This window comes from Cydia pomonella, chromosome 14 (assembly GCF_033807575.1).
Source record: "Cydia pomonella isolate Wapato2018A chromosome 14, ilCydPomo1, whole genome shotgun sequence".
Lineage (NCBI taxonomy): Eukaryota > Metazoa > Arthropoda > Insecta > Lepidoptera > Tortricidae > Cydia > Cydia pomonella.
The window spans coordinates 14463388-14478323 of NC_084716.1; the positions used below are offsets into that span (position 1 = coordinate 14463388).

General features: G+C 36.7%; 1 protein-coding gene across 1 annotated transcript in view; it reads left to right on the plus strand.

The window, feature by feature from the left end:
- LOC133525026 (transient-receptor-potential-like protein) overlaps window positions 1-14936 on the plus strand; it is a 52779-nt gene that overhangs the window by 25970 nt on the left and 11873 nt on the right. Inside the window, 4 exon segments of the mRNA XM_061861221.1 lie at window positions 6754-6921; window positions 10851-10982; window positions 11416-11503; window positions 12376-12571. Coding sequence (XP_061717205.1) covers window positions 6754-6921; window positions 10851-10982; window positions 11416-11503; window positions 12376-12571 — 584 coding nt within the window.

Consider the following 14936-nt stretch of genomic DNA (forward strand, 5'->3'; position numbering starts at 1 on the left):
TGCTACAAAGTATTTGACGCTGACTGTACATTGCGGGCTGAATTATTTTGTATGGTTAATATTTTCATTGTATTTCTAAGCAACTTATCTCAATATACTGCTTAGGTCCTGTGCTAACCATCGTTTAAATATTCGCCCATATTGAATTTACACAGGGAATACTAACAGCGCAAGTTAAATAAAAGCTTGTTAAAATAAGCGTCCGCAAATATCAGTTTATACCTATTCATTTAGGATATTACAGTAATTCAAATCGGTTTAATCAGAACAAACGGTATATATTCCGTGCAGTTTCATTAATGGGATTGCTTTCAGCTGCGCGGGCGGAGATCTATATCATAGTGCACTAGCAACGATGACAGTTTGCAACTGTCATAAATACAAGAACTTCTAAACGAGCATTTGCTGTGTAAAGAAACGCCAACAAACGAGATAGAATTTAAAAAAAATCTTACGTTAGGTGTCATTAGTGAGTATTATATTCTTTGGGTGTCATCCATTAATTACGTCCCACGTTTAGAGGAAGGGAAGAGGTCAAGGAAATGTGACATGTTGGGACAAGGGGGACACAGTCACAAACTTTGTGATGTCACAAACTTCACGAGAAACCGAAAATAAATTTATATTTTAACACTTAAATAAGGAGTTTTCGGAATAATACTCATTTTGTTCGTGTATTTTTTTTCTTATCGGTTTTGTGTTATTAAATGTCTCATATTTCTTTTATCAAAAATATTAGGGGTTTGCCAAATGTAACCAAGTGTGACAAGGACGGGGAGAGGGGTCAAAAATCAAAATCATTCGTACAAGTTATATGGCTCGAAATGAAACTTTAATTTACGATTACTCCTGAAATATTCATTTAAATTGTATGGTGTAAGGGATCATTGTAATTTGTATGAAATGCTTAATATGAATACCGTGTAAATAGCTTTGCAAATGCTACATATTACATATGTGATATTTTTCTAGAAGTTAAGAATGGGTATAGTAAGTTATTCTTAAAAGGAAGATATTCACCATCGCGGACTTTTTTGTAGACCCATGAAAGAAAGACAACCCCACCATACATTGTGTTGTTATAGCTGAAACGGATTAGGCAGCGTTTTCGATTAAAGCTCCTAGCCAGCGTGATTTTCTCCGACAACATCGTCATATTTCAACAAATTTACACAAAATATTAACAAATTATATACTTAAACCGTCCTCAAGAATCACTCTATTGATAGATGAAAGTCGTATGAAAATCCGTTCAGTAGTTTTTAGTTTTGGAGTAGTTTTATAAGATGTAGTGAATTGATGTTTTCCCCTAGATTTGCGGATGCTAGGTTGCGTGACAGTCATGCACATAGCGAATAGCATTTTTAAACACATTAGGTACGGTAATAGCTGCCATCTCCATAAAATGTATAACCTTAAAACGCAAAATGGTATTGAGATGACAGGTGTCAATGTACCCAAAATATTTGATTTAAAATACTATACTTTCAGTATATACTCCATAGAGTATATTGCATCTAGTATGTAATTAGGTTTTTTGACGAAAGCGTTAGTAACGTATTATATGAAGTAAAAGCAATGCCAAAAGATAAAATTATATTTTGGCAAGAAAACAGGGTTGCTATTACTTAATAAAGTTGAGGTACTCAGCTACCTCATCCAGTAAAACTGTGATCTCCTGTTACTTAAGTTGTTACGGGCACGAGGCTCAAGTTGTAATGGATGTCAGTTGAAAACAAAACATTTCGTGAATTGGGTATTATTAAAGACGACTTAAGCGTATAGGGTAAGCATTCCTATTGTTGACAACAATAATACCGGCTGGATAAAAGACATTTTATTATTTGATGTGTTTATATCCTATTGTAACATGTAATTCTGACTAAGCAATATAGTTGAAGTGTATGAAACCACAGGAAAAAATCTGTAATTAAAAGGGAACAAAATATACGTATGGCGCGCCGCGCGAAATTTGCGACGTGAGATACGGACCGTGCTCGTTCGAGAGTCTGCCATCTTGTGGCCTGATTTGGAAACATAAACTACATTGACACTTCACGTCAAAGCAAGTGCTGCCCTCTACAGTTCATGTACGTTTTTTATGTACTTATTGTAGGGTCTGCCATCTTGTGGGCTACATTGGAAGTTTAAACTTGACATTTCCACTTCGCACCGATAAACAGGGGGTTTTTGTGCTGCCCCTTACAGTTCATGCACGTTCCCTATAGGGATATCGAGTGGAATATAAACATGTTTAACGTTTTACTTGAATTAGTCTGAAAAAGTACTTCTCGTGATGTCACAAGCTTATATCACTACGTATTTTATAGTACTGCTATGGTATGCAGGGTAACGATATATTAGATTATCCCTTCCAATTGGCAGATATTAGTTTAGTTTTCTTAGAATGTAATTTTCTGTTAATTACATAAAACCTTACAGAAAACCGCAGCCAAATAACACTAGACCCTACTCATAGTGTTGTGTTCTTGCCGGAGAGTAAGGTTGCCGGAATTCAACGAGGGTGCGTAGGGTCAGCAACGCATGTAACTCCTCTGGAGTAGCAGGCGTACATAGGATACTGGTTATCAGGTGGACAGTGTCCTTGTTTGCCACTAACGTAGTATTAAAAAATACAAATAGCCATTCCCGCTGCGGGAGTTTGTCGAACGAAGGGTTTTAAGTAGGGTACATGGGATCTGTGATGTCAATTTAAACGTCGCTGGCCTGATTCCATTAAAACAATTCAATGTTTGTTCATTTAAATTATAACCAACCACAATCAATATTAAAACTATTTACTCAAATGCGTGCTTAAACTTGCTGGAAACACTTTCATATTGTTTAATAATAACTTCAGGGGTAGTAGGCGGTTAAGATTAATTATCTTTAACGAAAATGGTTGTACTCGTATTCTTCAGAGAATAACCGGTAAGTACTTAATGACGTGACAGGCTAAGCTTTGAGATATAAGATGCGGAGATTAAATAACGATTAAGTAACAAGGGAAATTGTTGACTCGAACTCAAAGCATTCAGCATATAGGCCACAGGAGTCTAATTTTTACAAACAATAAATAAATATAACCAAAATACAATTACATATAAATATGGAATCAAAGAAATATTAGATACTTGTATACAGTCTCTTCTTCTTCTTCCTCGCGTTGTCCCGGCATATTGCCACGGGTGCTCATGGGAGCCTGGGGTCCGCTTGACAACTAATCCCATGATTTGGCGAAGGCACTACTTTTACGAAAGCGATTTCCATCTGACCTTCCAACTCAGAGAGTAAACAGGCCTTGTGGGGATTAGTCCAGTTTCTTCACGATGTTTACCTTTACCGAAAAGCGACTGGTAAATATCAAATGATATTTCGTACATAAGTTCCGTACTCATTGGTACGAGCCGGGGTTTGAACCCGCGACCTCCGGATTGCAAGTCGCACGCTCTTACCGCTAGGCTATCAGCGCTTCATATGTATACAGTCTCTAACTATCGAATTAAAAAAAAAAACTATAATAACAAGATAAAAACCACAGACAAACACTAAAATTCTTTAGAGATGTAAAAGTATCTAAGTGTCCGAGATAAAATATATTTAATAAAGAAAACAAACATCCTTAGATATCTAAAGGGTCTCCAAGACTTCAATTCTTATACAGGATGTTTATTTAGTCACCTGCAATCAGTTACGGGGTGAATATATAGGTCATACTGAGCATCTTTTTACTATGGGACGAACCCAGATATGGCGAAAAATTATCTGTTTCATACATTTTGGCTGTCTGACCTGTATGAAAGCTAAATAAATTATGATGTAATATCTGTTAGGTAGGTACACAATTATGTACATGTATTATTCAAACAGAAGTTCGGGACTTACGTATGCACTAGTGAGGTTTCCACCCAATGAAACTTAATGTATACGTAATTTATGTTTTGGTATAACAATCATGTTAATTGTTATTAGTTTATTAGTAGGGTAAGTTTACTTAGTATCCATCCAATGGCGGACGTGTAGTGTAGATATTTATTGATAGCAATAGTACTGGCAAAAGTGATGAGTGCCCATAAATGAGTCTTTTACCCTATGTTTTATCCATAGAGAAGAGGTTATATGATTTGTTTAAATTGGTTTTGTAGAATCAAAATATGTAATATAGAAAGGAACCTCATTAAATACCTATGTACGAGTAGGTAAACACAAATGTACATATGTGGGCTGACTTTTATTTTGTTCTACGTAAGATCTGGATAAAATTTGGCTGGTCCTCATTCTGGGTGAATTTTATGTACCTACAGAATATAACTCCATCCAGCCCATCTATCTACCTATATGCAACATTTATTTATCGTAATCTGACGAAAAAAATCGTCAACAAAATAAAAATCAGGCAGTGTTGAAAAGTGTTAAAGTAATAATAAATAATAAAATAATTCAGCCTATATACGTCCCACTGCTGGGCACAGGCCTCCTCTCATGTGCAAGAGGGCTCGGGCTATAGTCCCCACGCTAGCCCAATGCGGATTGGGGACTTCACATACACCTTTGAATTTCTTCGCAGATGTGTGCAGGCGTGTGTGTGTGGGTGTTAAAGTATTATGAATAAATAAATATTATAAGATATAAAAGATATTATCATACAAATACATACAGTAAGGTTAATAAGGCTTTGTGTTGTGGCTACTTAGACAAAGATATATGTAATATATACATATTTATATATACTTAAATATACAGAAAATACTCATGACTTAGGGACAAATACAGGGTGTTTATTTATTTAGTCACCTGCGTATTTGTTTAGTTTGTATGACCAGTACAGAGTGTTTGTTTAGTATGGGACCAACCCCGAAGTCGCAAAAAAAATTGACTTTCCCATAGAAAATGTCAAGGTCAGGCAGCCAAAATGAATGAAACAATTTTTTCGTGATTTCGGGGTTGGCCCTATAGTAAAAGTTGCTCAGTATGACCTATAGGTAGGTAATATATATATTCACTCCGTAAATTATTGCAGGTGACTAAATAAACAACCTGTATAAAATATACATCATGTTTAAGAATGTATATTATAATATTTTTTAATTAGAATTACCTACACGGAGCTATAAGGGTAGAACGCGTTTTTGATAAAATAATTCTACACACTACAAAACTCTCTAGCAGAGACGCCATTACTTTCTGGAATCCCTACTTTTCTGCTCTAATTAAACCCTCGCCTTCGGCTGCGGGCTTCAATTCAGACTCGTTCGTAATTTAACTGAAGTGATTAAGCCCGTAATTATACAGATTTTCTTCAAATGAGTTTTACGGAGATAAAGATAACATTCGAATTTGCTTTTTATCAGTAGGTACCTAAACTCTTTTTTTCATCACAGTAGCTCATAAAAGGTGTTATTATACGTAATCTGTACGTAGGTGATACGGTTCGCACATCCAAAATTTCGAACCAGGGTTGAAATGTACATATGTCCGAAATTAGGCAGAAGATTAGATTTTTTTCCCTTCTTTTTTTTCTTCGCAAGTGTGATACAAAACATTGTGTACTCGGGCGGTACAGGAATTACGAATTCGGGCTAATTAAACCCTCGCCTTCGGCTGCGGGCTTCAATTCAGACTCGTTCGTAATTTGTGTAACAATTATCACCCTTGGTGGTAAACAATTATCACCCTTAATACACAATGTACTATTGCACCAGTAAAATAAACGTTACAAAGGATTTTCCGATATCTTAGAATAATATACGGTCCTGACACTATCATTTAGAATGACAGGGATGCGGGATGCGACGAACCTCACGAACCCATGGCTGACTGGTTTTACCCAGAGATCTACAATGACGCATACTCTTTTAAAGATAATTGTAGTGTGCAAAAGGGAAGCCATCAAGTATTTAAACATTGCATGAGTACGAAAGAGAAAGACTACAAAAAACGTGACCAGTTTTGAGCTTTATAGCGGCCGCTAACGGCCGTTTGAGTGTACCAAAATGTAAGGTTAGCAAACTGGAAAATACGAAAAACTGTAAGCTGTCTTAGAATTACAATATTTTACGTTATAAAAGCGAATAATTTACACCAACTTATACTCGTATTATGAATTCAAATTCTTCCAATGATATTTGACATCTTTTCGACATTGATCGCGCTTTTAATTTTTGACAGGCAATCTTGAACATTCTAGACCTGTGAATGTGACCAATCCAATGCCGACTGGTTTCACCAGTGCAAAGTCAACGCAGAGCAGTTCGGGAGCTGAGGTCCACATACACTGAGGGCTCCTGAAGTGTGTTGCTCTTGAGCCATCTTAGATAGCGCTTTTTGTGGGGCCCAATATAATATGTTGATAGGGTTTACTCTTCGAGCAACACAGGGAAGGGAGACGGCATTCATACTATTTCTCCTCTGCCAAAGCATAGGCACAACTGTACCTATGGCGGTGCATGTCGTCCGTACACAAAAAGAGATCGAGGTCTAGATTCTATGTATTTGTGTCGTCATTACACATTGGATTTTGTATCTAGTGAGTGAGAAGTGTGACTGTGTGCACGTTTCCCTCCGCAAAAAGGCAAAAGATTTGTACGGTTTAGGCTCCTCCCTTCCGACGTGTCGGAAGCCGGTGTTGCTCGAAGGGTTTACTCGTACATGTCGAGTAAGAAATATTAACAGAGCGCAGAATACAATTTCTGTACGACCAAACAACGCCATCTCTCGCAAAATTTAGAAACTAAACAGACAAACCTTTCACAGGAACACTCTGACGTTGAATGGAAGTTTGCCCGAACTCGTCTCTGGATGAGCTACTTTGAGGAGAGCGCGACGTTGCCCCCCCCTTTCAACATCTTCCCAACCCCCAAACTGCTGCTTAAGATGCTGGGTCTGAGGAAGAAGGATCAAAAGGCGAAAGAAAAGATAAAGGTATGTGGTGTGTAGTATTAAGAAGAAAGGGGAATGACGTGACTGCTTCTCCATACAAACGTAGTCCCCATTTCCCTCTCGGGATATTCACATAGAAAATATTTTTACGAAATTTCATATATATTAATCACATTCTAGGCCCCCTCGTTAGATTTTTAAATTATTACAAGAGTTACAATGGAATGGGATTTGTATGGAATTTGTTTTTCGCTTCTTACTCTTATACACTTTGTTTCTTTTTATTCCGTTAATTTCAAAGGTGCATTCCTGAGGTTAAATTAAGTAAGTTTGTCAAAGACACTGGTATTCTAATTAACTCGATTTCCGAAATAAGCAATAATTTATCTTTATCCGATAAGGCCCCTACGAGTGTATACTCTTACTTTAGGGCCTGTTTGCATATTGCTTAATGTTTTACGAGTTTATTCATTTGCTACTAAACGTCTATCTCGGACGATTGATATTCAAAATGACATTGATATGTCACAGTTTTCAATTGTTTGTTTGTTACAACCACGCTATATGCAACATTTAATTACTTTTTACAATTTTTACAAAAGTAAAAAACAAATAAAAAAACATTATTTATAAACTATACCTTTTAGTTTCCTTAAACGTATTTACCCATACCTCGAAGTTAACGGAATGAAAAAAACACGGTGTATAATAATAAAAAAGTCAAAACGAAGTTATATAACTATGGGCATGTACTATAAATTGTTTAAAAATGTTTCCATAGTTGGTATACATGGAGTAATAAATTGGTACAGTCGGCACGCAACACGCCTTTATTGTCAAGGCGCTAGAGTGCGTGTTCAGATATTTATGAACACCTCGGCCGCTCCGATATATCTGATGGCGACTGTACTACGTTAATTGGAGAAGCAGTCGACACACTATCTAAACATGGAGGTATTCTATGAAGACACAAATTTTTTTTTAATAAAAATATTTTACTTGTGTTATTTTAAGTAGAAACACTGGAGATATATTTAGTTATATTTTTTTATGAACAACTCTTATGTGACTTTCGGACACCTTAAATTTTTATTTATTGGTAAAAGTAGAATAAATAGTTTTTTCATCATGCTTTTTTTTGTGTTAGTTTCTTTTCTGACTGCCTTATTTCTTCGTGAAGAAAAATGAAATAATTTATTATGAAATAAAGGTCAACATATTGCGTTACTCAAATATTATTACTCTCAAAAGCGTGAACACCTTAAATTAAAATATCCAATTAAATTGAATGACAGGTAAACTTCCGAGTAAAAAATTTGGTGTAAAATATTTTCGTCTGTTTTTTCGGAAAAGGCTCTTTTAACGTTATTAATTAATCCAGTAATTTGAGAGACGTGGATAATAACGGAGGTGTAACAACCGCGGGTTTAAAGGTCTCTTTTTAAAAAGGTATGGTTGTAATAAATCGTTAAAGTTTTGGAGAACACCGAAATGGCTGGAAACCTTTACATACTAACGGCCCGATGCGAAGAATGATTAAGACACGTTTAAGATCTTGAAAAGATCGTTAAAAAATTGATAACTAAACGACATGTCAAAACTGACGTTTATTTCGATTCCGCTGTGATTCCAATAAGAGATCTACGATAATTCTAACGTCAAAGTGACATTGGTTGCCCGAATCGAGCTGCTTCTGTCAATTATACGACAAACATACGATATCTAAATGAGAACTTATCTAAACCAGAACTTATCGTTATCGTATTTCATTCTTCGAATCGCGCTGTAATTGCCACTGGTTTTAATTACTGTGTGTGTGTTACAAGATCAAAGTCGTTTCCGCACATTAAGACTCTTGAGAATTACTATACATATTTTTTTAAATATTAGGTACTAAGCATGATAATGATAATACCTTGAAAGCTGTGTTGTGTAAGTTATATTAATTCTTTGGTAGTCATTTGATATAATAAAAGTTTTCTTAAACAACAGTGTTTAAGAAAACTTTTTTTTTATATGAATTAATTTGTGAGCCTCTTTTTTGGCTCCAATTTCGTGATAAAATTCAGCTCAGTTCCTAAGTTCGGGAACTCGTGTCCCCTGTTTCGGAATAAAGTTTTCTAGAGTAATTGGTGATAATTTGTTGATAATAATCATAAATATTTAACGAGCTTACCTACTTGAGTAAGGTCAAATTAATGATAATATTTAAGTACATAAAGAACTATGTTAACTTGAGATCCAGCTAAAAACTTTTTCTAATCGTCGACTTTAATGGTTGAATTAAGACTTCGTAAACCTAACTATAATCGCATACATACATGTGACTAAAAAAACATTTATAGCAGATCAATGATCCATAGGATGTTAGTAACAATTTTGATTTAATAACTAAGTTAGTAGGTGCAGATAATATATTCAAGAGAGGTATGGGCATTGTGAATGTCATCTCCCTTTGTGTGGTAGGGCACAGCCGGTGGATGTCATTCCAGATCTAGAGCAGAGCCCAACTGGGGAAGTATCTCTACTTTACAGAAAACAGCAGCCAAATAACACTAGACCCTAGGCATTAGCATAACCAGATAAAATAACCCAATCTCTTAAGGCGGTGTCTTATGTCACGTGTAGGTAATTTCATATTAATAATTTAATCAGAAAGTAAATTATGCTTCGGCTCTGTGAAAGGAGACAAAACGTTTATGACAACGGCGTCTGTTCTATGTCAAACAATTTAATTAATAAACATTCAATCTTACGTCCTCCTGTCTCATATTTTGAGCTGCAGCAAGAGGATACTTAAAGTAAGAAAATTATCTGGACCGATTTTTTTGAAGCGATGAATTTTTTGCTTGTTTGAATAAATACTCATTCTGGACAGAATAAATATGAAATCAAAACTTTAGATACATTATGATGTCTACTTGAACATGTTCACTTAATAAACCGCTGCTCAGAGGTTTAGTTTAATTAAGAGGCTCACGCAGCATGAGTTTTTTAATAAGTTTAATGAAAGAGTTTATAGGGGCTTAACAATTTCTAATGAAAACCAAGATATACCTGCTGTTCGGGAAAATTTACTTTGTCGGTATCTGATTTATTGAGTGTTTATGTAGCATAAATATTTGAAATTTGAGTATTGACATACGTTTAAATTTTTTTTAATATTCATAATATCCACAGCGTGGCAAATATAATTAAATAAGTAATTATATTTTCACGATACCAGTATATAAAGGCTACATTATTCTTCGTTCATATCACTTGGATTTGATTTGTAATGTTTTACAGTTAAATTCTCCTTGCTGTTGTTTGTTGGTGTTTGTTTGAAAATGTTGTGTTTCACTCGGTAGAAAAGTTTAACTCTCGTGCCTTGCAACCCTCGCAACGCTCAAAATTCCAATTTTGGAATATTTCGCTTGCTCTGTAGCAATATATATATCTGTGTGTGTGTATATCAGCATGAGGAGTCAAACAACTATTTCGCGCCTTTGTTAAACAAATAACTATTAAGCCACATCGTGGATACAATAGCAGATTGTGTCACAAGGGAGCAAAATAATATATTTGAATTTTGAACGAATAGAAGGATTCTAAAATAGAATTTTGAGCGTAGTAAGGGATTCATGTGTTGGCGCCCATTGTGGAAATAATTTTGCTACCGTGTGACACTTACTGCACTTCACATCACCTATGTGGAAATTATTATGTTATAAAATATAATTTAAGTGAAAAGTGCCACTTGTGTGCAATGGTAGGAGGCAAGGAAGAAAATGCCCGTTTCTGAATAGGTGATGTGAAAATGCCATTTTAATATTATTCCGACTGAATTACGCTTTAGTAGGACCAAATCGTCTGACACCGTTAAAGCGTTTGTTTTTTTGGTGGGAAGTTTCACAGTTCATTGTTGAGTGATGCTGATCATTCATTAATTGTGTGTCTATAATTATTTATCCACATCCATTTTTATCTAGGAAAAAGTGGACAAAGAGCTCGACGTCCGCTACACCGCCGTGATGCGAGCGTTAGTCTGGCGCTACGTGTCCGCCATGCACCGCAAGATGGACGATGAGCCGGTTACCGAGGACGACGTCAACGAGCTGAAGGTAACCATTTGTATAACGCGGCTACATCACCGTGATGCGTGTTGCAGTGTGGCGCAACGTGTCGGCCATCAGAAAGATGGACGATTGCTCACGGAGGATGACGTCAGCGAGGTGAAGGTAAGCATTTGTATAACGCGGTTAATCTGGCGCTATTACGTTTCGCTCATTCCCCGCAAGATGGACGACGAACCGGTTACAGAAAACGACGATAACTTACTCAAGGTAACCATTAGTATACCTAGTAAATGTTTTCTCAATCGTGGTATTGCCTATTGGGTTCAATCAGAATGGACTAAGAAATATATAAATTGATTTGTAAGATCGGCTTTATCTAAATAGCCACGTATTACCACTTTGATATTCCTTAAAAAGAGGGCGCAAAAGTGTGTGTGCCAAATGTAAATAAAGAAATTAATTATTCATTTCATTTAAGGGTGACGTGTCGGCTCTTCGGTATGAACTGCTTGAGGTGTTTGAGAAGAACGGCATGGATGTGTCCTTCACCGACCGGAAAGAGAAGAGTAAGTATAGTATGATATAGGTATTTTAGGTTGGCTTACTGGTAAAAATCGTTACTATAGGTAAATGCGGCGTAGGTACATTACGTGCCATGTACTTAGATTATTTTTATTTTTATTTTTTATTTTATTTCTTGGGAAAACTTACAGCTAATGTAACAAAATAGGTTTCGAAATAAAAACAGTAAGCCAATTACAAGTTTCCACAGGTAGAAACTGCATAAAGTACATGGCGTGCGAAATTGCAGAATTAATAATAACTATTATGCTTATAACTATGTTGCTTGACAGTTAGACAAAGTTAAACATTTAACGAAAAGAACAAAAGATAAATAAATAAGATGGAATTGCATAAGTGTTAACAGTGGGAGAAATCTTGGCTCATTAGTTTGCGAATTGAACTAAAGCTATCACAGAACAGATCGATGTGATCGTGATGTTTACAAAGCTGATTAAAGGACTTAGCAGCTCTTAGAAGAAATGAGTTATTCCTATAATTAGTATGAACGAGGGGAATATGAAACGTTCGTTTGGTGCGAGAGGATAGGCGTGAGGGGACTGAGAACCATAACCATAGTTATAAATAGGTTGTTCCCATGAAACTCTGACAAAGTACTGAGGCTGTATATAGGGAGACTGTTTATAAGAACTGAGATGTTTGTAATAAGGTCGCAATTTTTTACTCGGCTATCGCAGATAGGATACTAATTTTGTTCGCCTATATATATGAATCGTCGTGTCGTTTATGTCTGTTCTTCAGTGCATTATGTGTAAAGCCTGGATAGATGTGCTTATGTTGTAGGAGTGAGATGATAATTACTTATTTCAAATAATTTGATCATCACTCATCCTCTACTACCTACTCTCTTCTCCAGCGGTCCTCGGCAAACGCATGAAGGTCTGGGAGCGTCGTCTGATGAAGGACTTCCAAGTGGCTCCAGTAGCTCTAGAAGAAGAGGGAGAGAAGCCGCCAGAAGATGGTCTCTCCAGGTTCAGAAGGCTTGCCAAGCTCGCTGTAGCGTCCACCAGCACCTCCAAGTGGGACCAGACGTTAATGCAGACTGGAATCTCGTAAGTAACTTTAAGTTTTTACTATCTCTCTTTTATAATTAAATTGAGAAAGTTCTCAGGAGAACGGAGGTTGCCAACACAAGCTTTAGAGGCAATGGTCAGTGTACCTAAGGAGAAGGTTCAGGAGGCTTATCAAGCTCGCTGTGGCGTCGATCACCACATCCAAGTGGGACCAGACATTAATGCAGACTGGAATCTCGTTAGTAACTTTACCTTTCTACTAGGTATCTTTTCTAATTACAGTGCCTATTTGCTCAAGATGGCAGACATTTTCAACATAAGTTAAATAAGTGCCTCCGATGTCTTGCGCGGTTGCATGAAGCAAGTGCATGCCTTCGGGTACTCGCGGCCGCTGCAGTTAGCGTTGGTCATACTATTTCAATTTCAAGTTTCAGCGGAGGCACTTAGGGTCGGTTGCACTAAACCGTCAGTTACCGTTAAAGCGTTTACTAAATTGTATTGTATGGGAAGTTAGGTCTCTGCTGCCTGACGTTGATCAGAATGATAACTGGGTTGGTGCAATTAAATTGAGAAAGCTCTCAGGAGAACGGAGGTTACCAACATAGGCCTTAGAGGCAGTGGTCGGTGTAAGGGGTTCTTGCAACTCTTTAGCCCTTAGTGGCAGTGATCGGTGAGGAGTTTTGAGAAGCAACCTCGTGTCGGAAATGTCGCACGAAGACCCCTAACAAGCTGGATCAAGCGGCTAGATAAATTAACTGGAAACTTTTGGATGAGATCAGCGCACGATCGTTAGTTGAACCGAATTAGGATTTGAAAATTAACTATTTGCAGAGACTAGTAAATTTTCAAGACGAAAAACCTCTTCACCGCGTTACTCGCGGATTTGTTAGGTAAGTTTTCCAAACGCAGTTATTCCCTGCAGCTAATTTTCTTTTCTTATTTTTTCCCGAAAGCGATTGTCACTTTTTTCTTGTGCTGTGCTGTGCTGTGCAAATGCTTTATTTACGCATTAAAACTATTTTTGTAATTATAATAACTGCGGTCAGTCAAGTCTGATTTGAAATTAAAAATAGCATTAGGTGGCTACGCAAATTACTAAAATGTAAAATAATATTTCATGTCACCTACAACGTTGACGATTCTTGCAGCGTTAGATGGAAAATGTTAATAGGGGATATTACACAAAACTCTGGGTAGGGAACGCCTCTAGCACATACTGAGGGTCTACCGCGAAACACGAAAATCGAAGTTTGGTCATCTGCCTCTCTATCACTCTTGCATATTCGAGCGATACAGGGGCAGATAACGAAATTTAGATTTTTGCGTTTCGCGGTAGGCCTCTGTAAACAAACTGTGAGGTATGGTATGTATAAGTTACTCTATGGTTTAGAATATGTGATAGTGCTGCTTTCTGGCGGCAGAACTTTGCAGTAATACTCCCTATTGTTTATTGTCAGTCTACTTTATTTACCTATTCGACTCTGCTATTAGGTATCTAGAGAATAACGATTCCAATACAATTCGGTTTCATTAGCCGCAATATAAATTGTAATGTGCAACGAATAACAATTAGGTTATAGTTAGTAGTAATTAAGGTGACCTTAATCTTATAAACTTGGTTTAGTTATTCGTTTAGTTGTGGTGAAGAAAACACAAGCGACGCTAACGCACGACGTGGTAAAATATGAACTTTCATACTATTTGGCGTCTGCCATCTGTCAAATAAACAATATGTCCCACACTTACTAGGGCGGCGCCACAGTCATGCACAAAGCGAGAATATTATGTAGGTACTGTCACCATCAGATATATCGGAGCGGCCGAGGTGCTCAAAAATATCTGGACACGCACTCTAACGCCTTGACAATAGAGGGGTGTTCAGATATTTGTGAGCACCTTGGCCGCTCCGACATATCTGACGGCGACTGTACAAAGTACAAACGTAAACTATACGTTCTGTTGTCAAATGATTTTCAAAAGTATATGGGTAAAAGTCGTTTTATATTTTAATAGTTATTTGTGCAACAAGATACGAAAGTTGTTTTTTTTTTGCGAGTGTTGATTTTGAGTCCCAAGTAAGCGAAAGATTCTAAGTTAGAATCTTGAGCGTAGCGAGGGACTCAAAAACACGAGATGTAAAATAACTTTGCTCTCGTGTGACACACAACTTTTTGCCTCAGTAGTGAGAACATAATATTAAAGGTTAATAAAATTCAATATCAAGTTAACCACATTTATTTACATTCATGAATGAAAGGCATCATCATAAAATTGCCATTGCTGATAATAGTATATTACTATACAAGTGCAAAAAATGGAAATTCGAAACGAGTGGCGATAAATTAAAACTCGATCGAAGGGAGTGTTTTAAATCGACACGAGTTGCGAATTACCTATTCGCACA